This window comes from Pseudopipra pipra, chromosome 6, assembly GCF_036250125.1.
Source record: "Pseudopipra pipra isolate bDixPip1 chromosome 6, bDixPip1.hap1, whole genome shotgun sequence".
In the NCBI taxonomy this organism is placed as follows: Eukaryota; Metazoa; Chordata; class Aves; order Passeriformes; family Pipridae; genus Pseudopipra; species Pseudopipra pipra.
Window position 1 is genome coordinate 9,767,652 of NC_087554.1, and position 16,638 is coordinate 9,784,289.

Sequence of the window (16,638 nt, forward strand, 5' to 3'; positions counted from 1 at the left end):
TATGGAAGATGTGCCCATATTTAGGTCAACTCCCATCTGAGGAAAGGGCAAAGCAGTGGGCATTCACAGGCACTTGCTGAGAGGAAAATACTTACGAAACGACTGTGTTTGTTGAGACAATGTATTCTACTTCTTTGGTCCAAGGGTTCATGAAACTGAACCAGCGACTCCGCAACGTAATAAAAGAGCCATCTTTTATTTTAAACTTGTAGCAGTTGGTTGTAATTTTTTCTCTCGTCTGCAAAACTGAAGAGGGCAGAAAGCAAGGAACTTTGTGTCAAACGGGCACCATGACCACACAGCAGAGCTCTTTTCAGGGAAAACTTGGTTAATTCCTCCCTTCACCCCTGAAGAAAAATGCTGTTCCTGTGCAGTCAGCCCCCCTTAGCCATCCTGAACCTCAAACATCCACTACAAATCCATGCAAGTCCAGGATAATCACAGTGTTAGGCACATCCAGTGCTCTTGACTAAGGCATCTGCAAACAGCAAACCCCAAATCTTTTCGAGTTTGTTTGGTTTTCCTAATACACCACTTAAAACACACAATATGTCCCAATATTTTTAACAAGATTACTGAGTTATTAATAATCATACCTTGTCTATGACATTCTGCAAGGTGTGCTATATCATCTTGATGAAAATATTCATAACACGAAGTACCTAGAAGTTCCTGGGGTAAGTATGCCAGAATGGCTGTTGCCCTGGGGAAGGGAGGGAGAGGAAGAAAACAAAGAGAAAAAGAAAAAATAAATAAATGGTTTCAAGTTGAAGTATTAGTCACAGATTACTAAAGCTCCACACTGGAGCTGGGTAAGGCCCAAGTAATGCGGAAAGGAATTTTCAGCTTAGAAGGTTCAAAAATTCCTTAAGAACGCTATTTTTAATTCTCAGGTAATTAAAAAAGTATATATAATACCAGCAGCCCTCGGGTATTATGTCTGACCTTACCACCACCAGAGGGGATCTGAGGCTTTCTAAGTAGCTTTGAAGATAACTGTGTAATTTTGAGAATTTAAACCTGAAAAAAGCTGCGTTGTAGCAGCCACAAGGTAATACACAGCTTTCTGCATAAAATGCCACTGAAAAACAGGCTTCAAAGGTTTGAAGAACTGCTGTGCTCCTTTGCATACCTGTGGTGCTGCTGCACAGAGCCCAAATTACTGCACAACACGTGTTTCAGGAGCATTTTCTCCCCTCAAGTCACAAGCCTTAAGAGTGGGACAAAACAAGGCCTCACCAAACTCTGCACCCACATCCACAAAGCAGAAAGGTGAACAAACAGGATTTTCCTGGGTATGCACTGAGGCCCACTCTGCATCTCTGAAATCAGACAGCAGCACACAGCAAATAAACCACCTTTTTGTTTCATCAGAACCAGCCACAGAAACAACTCATTTTCCTCCTCATCAGAAAGCTTTGGGACAATATAAACCTGCAATCCACAACATGGGAAAGACCTGGATCCTTGGTCTGACTCTCAAAGAGACTCTCAATTAGGAGCTGCTGGCGAGGCTGGAGGACATCTCAAGAAACCAGGAAGAGTTTGTGCATGAACTTGGGAACCCAAGCCTGAAACTAAGTTCAAGAGGAACAGGCAAAGCAACAGTGCAGGTGAGTGACAATGAGCTGAACCACAGCCCAGCACCGTGGAAGGATCATTCCCACAAGGAAGCAGCTGCAGCATATGCTGAACACCTCAGAGACCTGTGTGCTAAAGCAGAGTTATTCCTTGAGTTGTTAATGGTTTAGGAGCTGTAACAACTTCCCTAGGACAACCCATCTAGCCCAGAAGACCAACAGGAAAAATAACAGCTGGGGGGAGCAGTGGGAATTGCTGTCCCCCCATACATTAGGGTGGTGCACACTTGCCCCCAGCAGACACTGTACAACAGCAATCTGTGCAATGTTGAAGGGATTTGGAGGGCATCTGAGGAGAGACAGGACATTGCTGCCACCACGGTGCACAGAACACAGCCCCCACCCAGGGAAATCATTCTAAAACTTCCTGGTGCAGGAAGAAACAGCTGAGAAGGGAACAAAGCAGGGCAAGCCATCCAGGCAGACCTCAAATCGTGCACCATTTAATGTAGAAGGCAGAGAACACGGCGAGAATCAAATGTGCAGGAGCCCCAGTGAACCTGCTCAAGAACATCAGAACAGAAAGTAACACAGCTGAATGATTCCAGAGTGAGACCCTCTCTAGAAGAACAGAGAGCAAACAAAACTACTGAACTAAAGTGAACTTGGATTTTGTACCTTTCTTAGAAGACAATTACTGAAGGAGAAATGACAGTTCTTTGAAAAAACTAGAATAAGAGTCACAATCCAATGCAAATTAAATATGAAAGGCAATAAGGAACAAACCTAGACAGATAATCACCTCTTCTGCAACCTCCAAAAAGTCCAAATTAAATAATATAAAATGTAGAAATTAGTACATATTAATAACTATGAATAAAAACAGAAGGAAAAAACCCTGAAGCACAAAATCCATAGTATTTAAATGTAGGGCATTTTTGTCTGTTCCCAGACACACTAAGAGCATTCAGCAGTAATCAGGTGCCTTACACCCCCAAGTTCTCCTTCAGGGAGCTCTGAGACCTCAGCCTTGGAGAAGGAAACATTACAAGTATTCAAACTGGCTCTTGCCTGGTGAGCCTTATCCCAGGACACTCCAGCTGCCGACAGCTCCAAGGCTGCTTTGATGAATTATCTCAGAGTGGGTGGAGAACCACAAAAGCAGCAAAACACAGAGTCTTCCTTTAAAGTGGAAGAGCAAGGAAGCAGGTCAACCTTATTCCAGTATTTTTCCAAGAGCTTTAGTAACCAAGCCTTTCAACAGCACTGCAGTGATGGGACGCCTGACACAGACGGGCAACAACCAATATGGGCACCAGCAACCAACTTGTCAAACCTTTCCATAGAAGGATATAGAAGGTGTTTTGGAAAGGAGAAGAGGCACCACATCACAGCAGATCTCAACAGACTTAGTGAATTCAATATCTGACCACGTTCTGTTACGCAAGGAAGAAAACTGTTCATGTCCTTCTTGAATTTCATCCTCTATTTACTTTTTTCCTGAGCTCACTTCTCCAACTTAAGAAGGCAGCTCTGAATTCTGAAACTGCATGTGATGCCATCTGCATCACATAGATAATAAACTTAATTTTACTTCCAAATTCACCATCCAGATAACTTCAAAATAATTAATAAATAAGAAGGAAGATGATTCTCTTTAGAACTCTTCAGTGCAGCTGCCATTTCGACAGTGAACTGTTGAACAGTTCCCTGGCTGTGGTAGTTGGTAGCTAATCCATAGCAGTGCTTCTCCAGGGATCACACAATCCATAAGGACAAAAAGTTAGGGCCACAGGGAGTTTAAGAAGTGTTTCTTTCCTGAATTCCCTTGGACAAATGACAGAGGAACAGGGCAAGTCTATACGAACAAAAAAAACCTGACATGGAAATTAATTGCTTTAAACTTTCACAGATGCCTAAATATTCTCCAGTGGAAGCAGGGATCATAGGATGACAAATTTAGGCCTAGAGATGAGGCCTTCTTCTAAAAAAATTCCCTTTCAAAGAGTCCTTTGAAGTAGCACACACATTCCAAGGACTGCAAACAACAGCTGGAAAACAAATAAGAGCATATGTGTTTAAATCCAATGAGTTGACATTTTCTGAGTCTCATTATTTCAAAAATACTTCAAAACTATCCGTCAGGGGAATGTGTCTGAGTTTTTGAAAACAAAACTCGTTCACAAGCTACCATCCTTTGGCATGACAGAAAGGTTACAAATGCTCCCAAAGCTCCTAGAGTGAGCATCAGCTCCAAACACTTGAGACCTGGTATTTTAAAAGGCTTTCTATCAAATTAAAAAAACAAAAAGACCCAAAAAACACAACCAAAACCCACAAAACCCAACCACCCCAACCCAGAGAGATAACTTAAAAAAAAAAAAAAAAAGATTCTCCTTACTGCACTTCCTCTCATGACTATCAGCTTTATTTCCTCTCAAAGTCCACAAAAAAAAATCAGCTGACACCCCCCCTGAAACCAATTCCAGCAGGCAGATCTGCCAGAGTTCGGAGTCTGGGCTTTTCTACGTTACAAGCAACTGAGTCAAAGCCACAGGCAACCTGAAACAGCCTGGGCATTCTCAATCTGGGCATTTTCAATCCCTCTTGACAAGGAAGGGAACCAACCCAGCCCTCTCCAATCAACCCAGTGTAACCTCTCCATTAACATCCTTCAACCTCCTTTCCCTCCACATTTTTCCCTTGGTAATGCCAGTTATTTTGAAGGAAGACTCAGGTCATGTGTGTCTGCTACTTCAGAAGAGTCAAGCTATTTCTTCTGCAAGAGAATTAACCTTTCAGATAATAAATGGATGTTTGAAAGCAGATACCACACTGGCACAAGTTCTCAAGCCTTTTCCAAGAAATAAACCTCAGGAAAAGCTTTCCTTCCTAGAAGCATAAAAGAACACACAGAGGAGTATGAATTCAGCTGAATGTGCCCAAGGAAGCAGTTAAATAAATGTCCATGCTATCAAAGCCTAATGCAATCTGTGCAATAACTTAATTGTGTTTGCAAAAGGTCTCAAATAACGAAGAGGTAGTAATTAGGGTCCAGTTTCAAAACACGGTCTTCTGAGGATTACACATATACATATCCTCATTAAGAAACTGGCAGAAATGATCCTGGGATTATTCTGCCTAGTAGGTAATATTTTTGGAAGGTTTGGGGTTTTTTTAATTTCATCAGTAATACTGAATACATGCGTAGTAATAGCTTTAAGCTCTGTCTCAAAACTCAAAACAACTTGCAGCCAGGATCTGGCAAAAAGCTGAAAAGGAGAGTAATTTGTTTTTTTTCAACAGCACTGACAGTGCTGTAAGTAAAGCTGCGAGCGAGGCAGTGTTGGGCAGTGAATTATCGTGGAAGTTGCTCCAAGTCTCCTCACCTCTGATCTACAAAAACGAATTTCCCATCTATGGCGTGTCGGGACACGTATTCCGTAGGTTTCACCCGGATCTCGCCGTTCACCGGCTGTGGCACCACATGGGGATGGAGCCTCCCAATGGCAACAAGGCAGCTCAAATTGCAGCCCTCGTTATCGGGCTCGTTATCCTCGTCCAGTCCCATCTTTGTTGGAGGCCAGCTTTTTAAATATCCTGTGCTATGAATAGTGCAAAAGCTTTTGCGGTCTGCTGTGAAAAGAGAGAGAGAAAAAAAACCAACAAAACAAAAAACAAACCAACAAAACCCAGAAAAGCAGTTAGGTTGTGGGTACAGCTCTGGAGAACTTCAGCTGAGTTCTGCTAAGAATGCATCTCCTCTCTGACGCAGGAAATTCGGGATGCTCTTCACTAAGGCAGGGCTGAGGGAGCTGGGGGTGTTTATCCTGGACAAGAGGAGGCTCAGGGGTGACCTTGTCATTCTTCACAACTCCCCAAAAGGAGGCGGGGTGAGGTGGGGTTTGGCCTCCTCTCCCAGGCAACCAGTGACAGGATGAGGGGAAATGGCCTCAAGCTGCACCAGGGGAGGTTCAGCCTGGACATCAGGAGGAATTTCTTCACCAAAAGAGTTGTCAGGCATTGGAACAGGCTGCCCAGGGAGGTGGTCAAGTCACCACCTCTGGAGGTGTTCAAGAAATGACTCGACTTGGCTCTTAGTGCCATGCTTTAGTTGACACAGTGGTGTTTGGCCAAAGCTTGGACTAGATCTTGGAGATCTCTTCCAACCGTAATGATTCTGGGATTCCAGGGGATTTTCCTGCACTCCTGCTTTAATGAAGCTAATCTGAGATAATCCAATAAACAATTTATCTTGGCAAAAGCCTTGTTTATGCTGAAACACAAAATAGCTCAGACCAAGGTTGCTTTTGATAATCTTCGAGCAGAAATTGCATCACATTGTACTATTTCAGCAAAGGATGGAAATAATCTAAAGGATTGTTTGAGGAAATTAGTAGATTAAAAAATAAGAGGCCTCTCAACTCCTACAAAAACCAGGAACAATATGCTTGGCAGAACATTCACTGTTTGGGGTGTACCAGGGACAGCTGTACACAGGGGTGAGGATGAAGATCCACAACGGCCAGGAATACAGTCAGTATCCAAAAGGGGAATTCCTATCCCTCAGCACTGAGCAGGCCTGAAAACTGCAAGGAGGGTGACTTTCATAGGGAGGTAAAAGGCTTATGTCTAACTGCACAAACTGGCTTCCTTGGGGATTGGCACAAAAGCAGGACCCAAGGCTGAAGCTGTGTTCGAACCTCGCAGGAAGAACCTGGGGCAGCTGCCACAGCCAGAGACAATACACCAAAATTGCCTCCTGTTCTCTAGCTGTTTGTCTTTCCACTTTAACTAACATCAAATGTATTATCCAAAGTACTCAGAGAAGAAAGTGTCAAATTTGGGCTAAATATATATTCCAACATGTCTAGAATAACAGGAAAAAGATATTACCAACACTGATAAAGTTATGACCAGATATTCCTGCTGGAGAAATACCATGTTTCCAGTGGTCAGAATGTACCAAACCTGCAGATGAACTCGGAATAAACTCTTTTTTAAATTGATACCCATCCAAATATCACTTGTCAAATATGGAGCAGAGAAATAGAAGAAGGAACAGCTCCCCTTTGCTGGAGACATTGGCAAGATGGTCGATGCCTGAAGGAGGTGCAACAACCACCCCAGAACTGCTGGCACAACCTGTCTGCAAAAACTCCAAGAAAGCAGAGTGGAGAATCGCAGAATGGTTTGGGTTGGAAGGGACATTAAAGATCATCCAGTTCCAACCCCCTGTGCCATGGGCAGGGACACCAGAGAATTTGTCTTTATATGCTAATACAGTGTGTAAGAGATACTGGGGCAGTGGCAGGGGGGTAAGTAACAAACCTGGACACAGTTCAGAATCTTAATAAGAAACACTTGGTAATAAAATGCGTAATAGTTACCTTTCTTCTTCGAACAGGTTGAAGGGAAATCCTTGTCTTCTACTTTCACTGAAGGCCTATTGCACTTCATCCTGCAGAAGAAGGACCTTCTTGCTCCCGAGCACAGCCGCGACGGCCCGGGCGTGATGTCGGTTTTGACCGGGAGTCCGGCTGCAGCGAACAGGAGTGAGGGAGGGTCTTTGTCAGGGGAAAGTCAACCACACACGTGGTTACACCACACAGCCCAACCACACAGTGTTTCCACTTCACTGGGACTCACACAGACGTCCTTTTAAATCCTTCTTCGGGAGCACAAGACCTATTTTTGAGATTTGCACTTAAGCAACCGTGCAGGACTCAAACGACCCTTTCAACGTGACAATCTCTGGTTACAGAGAACACTGACACACAAAGCTGGAGAACACAGGGTTCTAAAGGCACAGATTAGCAAGAGGTTGTACAAATCCACGCAAGTCCTGTAATAAATGTCGTGATTTCTCTGAACAATAATCAACTGATTAGAAGTAAAGAGAGTTCATTTCCCTGTAACCAGAGAAGTGTTCCGTACACAGCCACTCAACAGGACCCTGACCCTTTGGACTGCACTCTTCTATCAGAACACCCATCTAGAGAGCAAATGTGCATGTGCAGAGCAGAAGAGCCCCAGTGTCATTCCAGGTCCATCTCAACTGCTGTGTTTCAGATTTTTTCACTGTTCTGATGGAAGAAGATAAAAAGGTAGCAGGGACCTACACAGGGTCTGCAAATTCCCAAGACCTCCACTTATGTTTAAGAAGTCTCTCTAGCCTTGCAGAAATAACTGCATGTGGACATGCCCCAACAATAACCCCTGACTTTTATCACATTCTTGCAGGAGATTCTTAGATTCTTTTCTGTGGGAAGTGACTGGAGAAACAACCAAAACACCACTCTGGGAGCCAACAGCGAGTGCTGGCACAAACAGGGCTTCGGGAAGACGCCTGGGATGCATCAGGAGCACAGGGATCAGCAAAGCCAGTGATGCAGCTGGAGCTCCAGGGGCAGTGCTCCAAGAGCTCATGGAGGATTTTAATCATACAGCAACTTTTCCACAGCCTGCTACCCACTCCAACCATTTCTGCATGGGGATATGGATAACCAAACTGCTATAATAGTGTACAAAGACTTCTTGGGCCCTGTAGGCTTTTGACACAAGGAGGAAGACAACAACTCCAATGTTTTAGTGGAAAGTGTGGCTCCCTTAAAAATTACAGTTGAGTGAGGTGACCTCTAGGAGGTCAAACTGCCCCGCACCATATGCACTCTAAACTACTGTTCCGTGGTGAGAGTACAAGCTGTGCCTGAGTCACTCGTGCCAACACAAAAATAAACACGCACATACATACTAGTACTCTTCACCAATATGACTTCTTGAAATCCTACCAATCAGTCTATCATAGCAGATGGGAAGACTGTAATTCATAGTATTTATTTTTGCCCTAACTTTGTCAGAGGCACACAAAAAAATATATATATATATGTGCCTGACAACTGATAAACCAGGAGCCAGAAAAAACTTGAGTTGATTCTGCTGAAGCCTCCAGCACCCCTGCCCTGGAATGATCTCTCTCAGCTTCAGTTTGTGAAGTTGAGCTGGTGGCTTCTGTGAGATGAGATCCTAGAGATTTCTGCTCCTGGCAAGCATGAGACTTAATGACCTGGAAATCTGCAGTTTTAAGATACCACCTTCTACTTAAGCAACGCGGACTCCTGTCATGAGAGGGATTTAAACACCCACTCACCTCAAAAGCAGCAGAGATACTGAGCTACTTTAAAATACCAGAGTGGAATAGAGCTAAGAGATGTGGTGGGAAATGATTCCAAGCACCAGGTTAAAAACCTTCTTTAAGAAAGGTTGGGTCACTGATGGAAGCGGTCACAAGTAATCAATAAACAGATAACTAAAATGAATCCTCTTGGCTGACAGCTAAGGATTACCAAAATAATACTGAGTGTATTCTGAAAATTGAGAATGATGGATTAGAAGTAATGGTTCACATGTTTTAGTGGAAAAAGTTAAACCTCTGATGCCTGGAAAAAGAGAGGATACCTCACAGGTGAAGCCAGTTCAAGCAATGCATGTATAGAGCAGGGAGTGCCAAACCCAACAGCTTCTACATTCAAGTATCTGTTTCATACTTAACTTCTTTTTACTTTTCTTGTTTCTCCGTCTTTCAGCTAAAACTTCCTTGGCACGAGCCAATCCAGACAGCAGCCACACACCCCCACACTTCTGACATGAGGCAAATACTCAGAAGCAGTGAATTTGGATATATGACACGTTCTCAAAAGGTGGTAAACACTTACTTTTTGCATCTATGAGCCTTTCCCGTGGTGCAGTGTCAGAAGAAGAGAGCTGCTCCTTCACTTTGGCAATGTCTTTAGGATGGAGATAATCAAATAAACTTTGACCAATCAAATCATTCTGTAGAAATTGAATATTCAGTCAAAAAGTAAAATAATGGTTCAGCATATTTTCTCAGTTTTAGCATCCTTTTACATACATGTCTAACCAAGGAACACCAAACATCCAAGATCCAGCCTCATTGCAGGGGGGTGGGACTGGATGACCTTTAAAGGGTCCCTTCTAAATCAAACTATTCTATGATTTGATGGAAGGTGTGTTTTCTCTGTGTATCTGCATTATGACTACACGACACAGCAATTTATGTCATCATTTTTAGCAAGAGTTTTGCAGAACTGGCATGTTCAATCCACCACCACCAAATATTCTGGTTTCTCCTCAGTCTCACTTCATACACCGCACGTCTGAAGGAAAAAAAATTATAGTTGCAAATATTCTTCTTCAATATTTACCTACGAACAGGTGTTTAGTACATACCTGACTAAGGGCTGGCTAAGGAAAACTTTTGAAGCTAAGACAGGTTTTAAATTTGGTAAGGAGTGCAGATGACAGAAAGAACGAGGATGATTTACACAATATGTGGTCCAAGTTAAGCCTTACATTGAGCATATATTAAAAACCTGCCTTTGGTATAATTGCTTCCCAGTTTCCACCAGTAAGGATGCAAGCAAAACCAGAGCAGACAGAAAGAAAACTAAGTCAAAAAATCCACGTGAAGCGATTGGAAGAAGCCCAGACTGATTTTTCAGTATTTGCTTATTACATAATGCTTTTGCAAGCCTGAGGGTAAATCCCTGATCAGAATGCATCAATCAGGGAATTAAAGTTAGTTCCCTTTCACCTCCTCAGTTTGAATGGAAACCAGAAACAATCATCTCTAATGACATGGCAGGGAAAAGTTCTCTCCTTGCAACACCTCTCAGCTTTCAAGGCAGACTATTCACAAACCTGCCTCCCATACAAGTGCATAACCATAAAAAAAGCTCTCAAATCTTTTAAGACCTAACATTACTTAAACAGGAAAAGAATACCTGGCTATAGTTGAGGATCTTGAAAACAGATTCTGAAACAAACAGTATCTTTCCTCTGTCACAGCCCACAACAAAAAGAAATCCATCTGCTGCCTAATTAAAAAAAAAAAAAAGTCAAATATTAAGTTACACTTCCTCATTGCAACATTATAACCTTTAAAAACGCTATGTATAGAGTAGAATTTCTACACTAGGAGAGCTGTCTTAACATTTAGAGATAACTGAGTCAACGGGCAAAATGTGAAATTACAATAGGGTTTTTTTTGCATCTGCAAACATTTTTGGCATCATTCTGGGCATTGTGCCCAGGATGTAAAATAACTTCTAGGAGAAGAAAGAACTCATGCCTTGCCCAATAATATTATGATTATGTTTAATAATGCCTTCAAATTAAAATATTATTTAAACTGTATTTACTCCGTAGTTCCTCTTTTAGAAACCAGACATAACCTGGATATTTATTTCTGTGCCTGTAGGCAACTGATTCCCATTTCCAAAGTACTCTTTTTCAGTCACACACGAGCAGGCAGGAACAGGCCCCAGTTCTACAGCCTTGGAGACACAGTGTTGTAGAAATTAATTCTGCATATGCTGCTCTGGCCACTGCAGTGCTCCATCAGTTACACAAGCTACAGGAAGAGCTCAGCCACTGACAAGTGAGATATCCTCTGTAAGCCAAGTTTACAGCAAGCAGCCAAACACACTAAGTCATGTTACATCAGTGACCTCAAAAAAGGGTGTTCCTTTTATCACTGTACACTGAAAATCATGGCAAAGGAGCCCGTGGCAGGAAGTCTGCAGGAACACAATTTATATAATTTGGGCTTGTTTCATGAAATAACTGAAGATTCTGATGGTTACCATCAAAATATCAGTTTCTTCAAATGTCCCTCTTTAATCTTTCTGCTTAAATTAATGCCAGTCATTGTTAAATTCATTGGCTCTATGAAGCAGTCTGCAGATTTTTTTAATTATCCTCCATAATCAAAACATTTTTAAGCTGAGATACAAGGCATTAAAATACTGGTGTTGTGCTTTAGGAGAGTCATATTCACATCCATTAATATCTCTTAATTACAAGTTGAAACATACCCTGAGAATAAGATGTTTTAATTCATCATCTGATAGAAAAGCAGGCTTATAGTTTGCTTCTGTATATGGGTTTGTAGCACCTAAAGAAAACAAAAACAATTCCCTTACCACCAACTTAACAACACACATTTTAATGAGCACTTTTCCTTTGGCTCCTTTTTAGACTGTTGTTCATTGCAGATGTTCTGTAAAATGAAAATTACTTTTTGGTTTTATTTTACTATCAACGTAAGCTCTGTTGGTATTAACTTAAAAGAGGATGAAGCTTTTTTGCTATAACACAAATACTGCATTATCTAGTAATGCAAATTAAATGCCTTCTGAGATACAAAAGTATTCCTTGACATATTTTTTAACCCAAATCCTGTCCTTGATTTATGGTCTAGTCTCAGAAATTAAAAATAAGAGATTAAAGAATAAAAACATTCAAACTATTTCTTCTCCTTATAACTTAGTAAAACATGACAAGCTCATGTAAACAAACTGTCACTTGGGAACTTACAAATCAGTTCTCTCATTCCACATCAAAGACAAAAACAGCATTACAATGACATCATCTCACAACGCCAAAACCCCAAAATTGGCAACAAATGATGCAGCTATTTATTGAAGAGCAATTCTTTTCATTCTATTCCCTTCCTAAAGGCAAGAGAGAGTCAAATCCGTAACCACTGAAGTGTTATAAAGTATTAACCTAATTAAATGACAGTGGCAGAAAAGTTAAACCTTTCAAAAACATCAGGATAAAGATGGAAGACACCAGCTCTCCTGGAAATGCAAACAGTGGCTCTTTTTTTTTTAGATTAGCTGCATCCATATCTTTTCTCAGCGACGTATTTCCTGAAGGCTTAAGCTTTCAACATCATCACCAATTGTGTCCAAGCACTGACTCATTCTGATACGAAGTTTTAGGACACAGAGATTTGCAGCACCCCCAACTCTTCCAAACCTGCCTGTTTCCCTTCAGGTGCTCGAAACGGACACTGGTTTCTGAAGACTAAAATTCTGAAGACTAAAACTGAATTTTCAAAGTGCTCTCCAACTCTTTCACACAGAGCTAAAGGTATGAACACAAAACCTTATGAATCCTGGAGGAATATTGCTTACACCTAAAATCCAGCCTCTCTACCCGACCAGGTTTGCACATTGCCTGCTCAGAGCTCAGAACCAACTGTGCACTGCCAGCTGTTAAGCCCTTTGTTCCCTCTCCCCACCTTCCTCAGCTGCCTTGGTGCTGTGGGGCCTGGTGACAACGATCACTAGGTCAGATGATGGAACACTATTCTTTCCTCATCCCAAATTTTCCCAGTCAGATCAGGGTATTTACTGGACCATGAACTAGTAAGCTATAAATGAACACTCAGTGTCAAACGCTAAGAAAAGGGGAGACGTCCTCCCAGAATGTACCGACTTGCTCCATTTTGGCAAAAGGGCAAGAAAAGGAGAGGAAAAGCATGGCTTTGGGGAAATCCCATTCTGGATCCTCCTCCTCCAGCCCCAGCCAACTCACCACGTAGTGTTTTCATGTGCTGCACAGCCATTCTCAGCACGGTGAGCTTGTCCAGCTTCCGAGACATGGCGTTGCACGTTGGGACCAGCGAGGCCAGCTCGTCTATGAAACTGTTCATTTTATCTCTGCGCCTCTTCTCAATCTGACTGTGAGCCTCCCTGAGCAAGGAAGGCGGGGAAGGAAAAGAGAAAAGCAGGAGAAAATAAGGCATATTAAAAAAATGCCCAAATCCAGCATGACAAAACCACAAAAGTAACTTCCTCCTGATGATTGTTACCCTCTTTGTCCTTGTGAAAAGGACATCCACATACAGAATTCTTCAGACATTTTATGTTCATGGTTTGGGTAATAATAACATAAGCAAGAGGCAAGGCTGCAGCACATGGTTCTAATTTACCAGAAAACACATATAACTTTGGCCATATGGTACACTGAATCCTCAGAGCTGAACCAACCCACAAAACAGTGCAAAATTATCCAGAGGTTTCTGCTGCTGTGCACCACTTTCATCCTTAGCACATGACACTGAAACACGACTGGCACCCAAAAGGTCAGAGATAAGCAAATTCCAGTGTATATAAATATTGAATAAAACAGCCTTAGATTGGGGTTTAGGAAAAAATGATTCACCAAAAGGGCTGTCAAGCACTGGAACAGGGTGCCCAGGGCAGTGTTTGAGTCACTGTCTCTGGACATGCAGATGTGGCACTTGGGGACATGGTTCAGTGGGACTTAGCATAGTTGGACTCCATGATCTTAAAGGCCTTTCCAACCTAATTCTATTCTATGATCCATTTCCATCAAGCATTTGTAATCACTGTACTACGTGAATGTACTAAGTACTCAAAACTACTTTTTGCTGTGGTAATACAAGTCTTCTACTCATCCTATAGCTTTTTATTTGAAGTATTTGAGATACCTCCAAACCAAACTCTTCCTAATCAGGAAAATTAATTATAAACACTAAACAATTTAATTTTGGGGTTATATTTTCCCACAATAAGAGTCACTGTTAACACTTGTACAATCCACTATTGAGTCTGAAAGAAGCAAGATGAAGAATGTAACATTATCAGAGACATACTTGCTTCAATTTCAACACTAATGAAGTGACTAAAACCAAGTTACCTACCAAATTAGTATTTTCACAAAACTATATGCAAACCTAATGGAAAATGTTAGCAGTGCAGAGATATGGAAAAATAAGGGAAAGTCAAAGTTAGAACAAAAATATTTTCAGGAGAAGAAACACATGAAAATAATTCCTATGTGGCAAAAAGCAAGAGATAATTCTTTCTAATATACTTGTTTAGAGCATTACCTTGCATTTTTTATTCTGCCTTGTTGGTCTGCATACTCCAATCTGTTGAGAAACAACATCACAAAGTTACAACGCTGGAATCACTCAACCCAATTCTTTTAATGCATCTTACATAACTACTGATCCTCATTAAAATCAGTTGTTTAGAATCTGAAGATGTATCTAACTTTTCTAGAGAAAGAACAATATTTATAATACTGTGTCTCAAAGTTTGGGGTTTGTTTTTTTTTTTTTGCTTGTCTGTTTTACTTTGCTCAACTATCTTATGCCTTTATCCCAGCCAAGAAATAATTTGGGACACATAACCACAGTGACACTGAGAACAGGAATCCACAGACAGGATCCTGTGTCAGTACTGTGGAACTAACATTTCAGTGACTGTATCACCAGTACCTTCCATGTTGGTCATCTTTATCTGTATCCATACCTTCCCTGCAGAAACAGAGCAAAGCAACACATCACAAATTCAGCAGGATTAGCAGAACAGTCATCAAACTATCATAAAATTAGAATAAAGTATTGCTGTCATCTTTAAACCATAAATACAAAGATAAGAATACAAAAGCGACATAAAGTTGTGTGGTTTTTGTAATATTAAAGCATTTTCTTAAATTAGTTGTGTCTCCTTCAGAACTAACTAAATGGCACAGTTTGATGTGTTTGACAGTAAAACATGCTGCAGTTCAAAGATATCATCTGTTATAAAAATGTTTTTCAGTTAACTGGAGGGGGGGAAAAAAGGACATATCAAGGCAGTTATTTTTAAGCCTTCATCAGCACTAGCTCTACCACCTTGCATTTACAAGTTGGACCAGAGGCAGCTATCAAAATGCCTTGCATTAAATTCACAAATTGCCCTAAATTGCTTTGTGCTGTGTGTTCTACACCCCAGTTTGCCTCATGGTAGCTGATCTGGGGATAGAAGATGGTTATAATCTAGACCAACAAACCACTGGAGATGGCCAAATGTGCACGGAGAGAGCGGAAGACTCTGAAACTAAGCAGGCACATTTTAAACTGGTACAGCTTTCAGCTTGCTTTTCTTTCAACACGAAAGAAAAAAAGGAAGGAGGCATGAAGAACAGAAAGGGAATAGAAAGGATCCCCCTTACTACATTTTAATACTGTAACCATATGCACAGAAATAAGCAGAAGAGGAAAGCGTAAGTTTTCCCAGCTGTATGTGGTAAAAAAAGTTGAATGCCTATGACTGCGTGTCTTTGGTTAGACAAAATAAGTAGGGAGAGAATGTTTTGATTTATATAAATCAGTACAACTGTGCTTAAGTGGACTCTCTTAGGCCTGGCTCATTCTGTTTTAATTTTTACCTGCAAATTTTAAGTAAGTGGAAGGGAAAGGCAAGGAAAAACGCTGAGCATCTTTTTCCAGTGAAACCAATTACTAAAATATTTATACTTACTCAAAAGGAAAGCCATCGAGTCTGAAAAGAAAGAAAAACAGAGTACACCATACGTAGGAAATAAGAATAATGTCTCACATTTTCTGCTGAAATGCTCAAGTTAATAATTCATATTCTATTTGAAATGAAAAGCACAATGAAAACAGGACAATAGCAGTATTCTAAAGAAATGAGCTTGCTCAAATTAATCTACTTCCTGAAAGAATAATTCTGCTTTTTAAGAAAAGATAGCATAGTTGATGACACTTAATGTGGAAAAACTAGTAAAACAACTAACCTAAATTATGTTATGCAAATCACTGAGATATTGTTTCATCTTCAGAAAGGAAAGATCTGTGCTTTGTGCGTGTTGTCCTTGTGGTTAGATAAATGGGATTTCAGAGGACTCTAAGGCCAGAAATAAAACATAAAAATAAAGTATCCCAAGTTTCTCAGTTTTTGATGATTCTTGTCCAGCAGGACAGATGCACATTTTGCTTCAGTCAGTACTGAAGTCCCAAGCCTGAACTTTACACAGACTTTATCGTATCATAAGGAGATCAAACAGAACTTCTACTGCACACTAACTGCTGGCATCACTTCAAGTCTGTAAAGTGACCTGAAATACCACTGAGCTTTACCATGATAAGAGGCTGTGTTTTATAAAAGCCTTATGAAAAAGTCTTCTCATTTCAGCCACTAACACACTAGTTATTCTTATTCAACAGTGGACATAAGCCTTCTTAAAAAGAAACACGGTAGTGTTTGATATATTATTCACTGCACTCTTAGATCAGTTATATCTGTGATTAGCTTTAAAAAGAAGTTTGAATAATGCTCAATGTTTTCTTCACGTCTCCATCTGCACCCCTGAGTTACTGTGTGAGCCACTGGCTCAAAGCACTCAATTAAACTAAATTAAACAGCACTTG

At 41.0% G+C, this 16,638-nt stretch overlaps 1 protein-coding gene across 8 annotated transcripts in view; it reads right to left on the reverse strand.

The window, feature by feature from the left end:
- Nucleotides 1–16,638, reverse strand: part of BMAL1 (basic helix-loop-helix ARNT like 1) — a 51,923-nt gene that overhangs the window by 6,737 nt on the left and 28,548 nt on the right. For 4 of the 8 annotated variants that reach the window (XM_064657271.1, XM_064657272.1, XM_064657269.1 and 1 more), the window contains exons 4-14: nt 15,728–15,748; nt 14,701–14,739; nt 14,308–14,349; nt 12,987–13,144; nt 11,477–11,556; nt 10,385–10,477; nt 9,296–9,413; nt 6,971–7,120; nt 4,970–5,216; nt 597–703; nt 96–246 (exon numbers count right to left, since the gene is read on the reverse strand). In XM_064657271.1, the coding sequence (XP_064513341.1) occupies nt 96–246; nt 597–703; nt 4,970–5,216; nt 6,971–7,120; nt 9,296–9,413; nt 10,385–10,477; nt 11,477–11,556; nt 12,987–13,144; nt 14,308–14,349; nt 14,701–14,739; nt 15,728–15,748 (1,206 nt within the window). The remainder of the gene's footprint in view (nt 1–95; nt 247–596; nt 704–4,969; nt 5,217–6,970; nt 7,121–9,295; nt 9,414–10,384; nt 10,478–11,476; nt 11,557–12,986; nt 13,145–14,307; nt 14,350–14,700; nt 14,740–15,727; nt 15,749–16,638) is intronic. The other 4 variants (XM_064657274.1, XM_064657273.1, XM_064657275.1 and 1 more) reach the window with 3 other exon arrangements.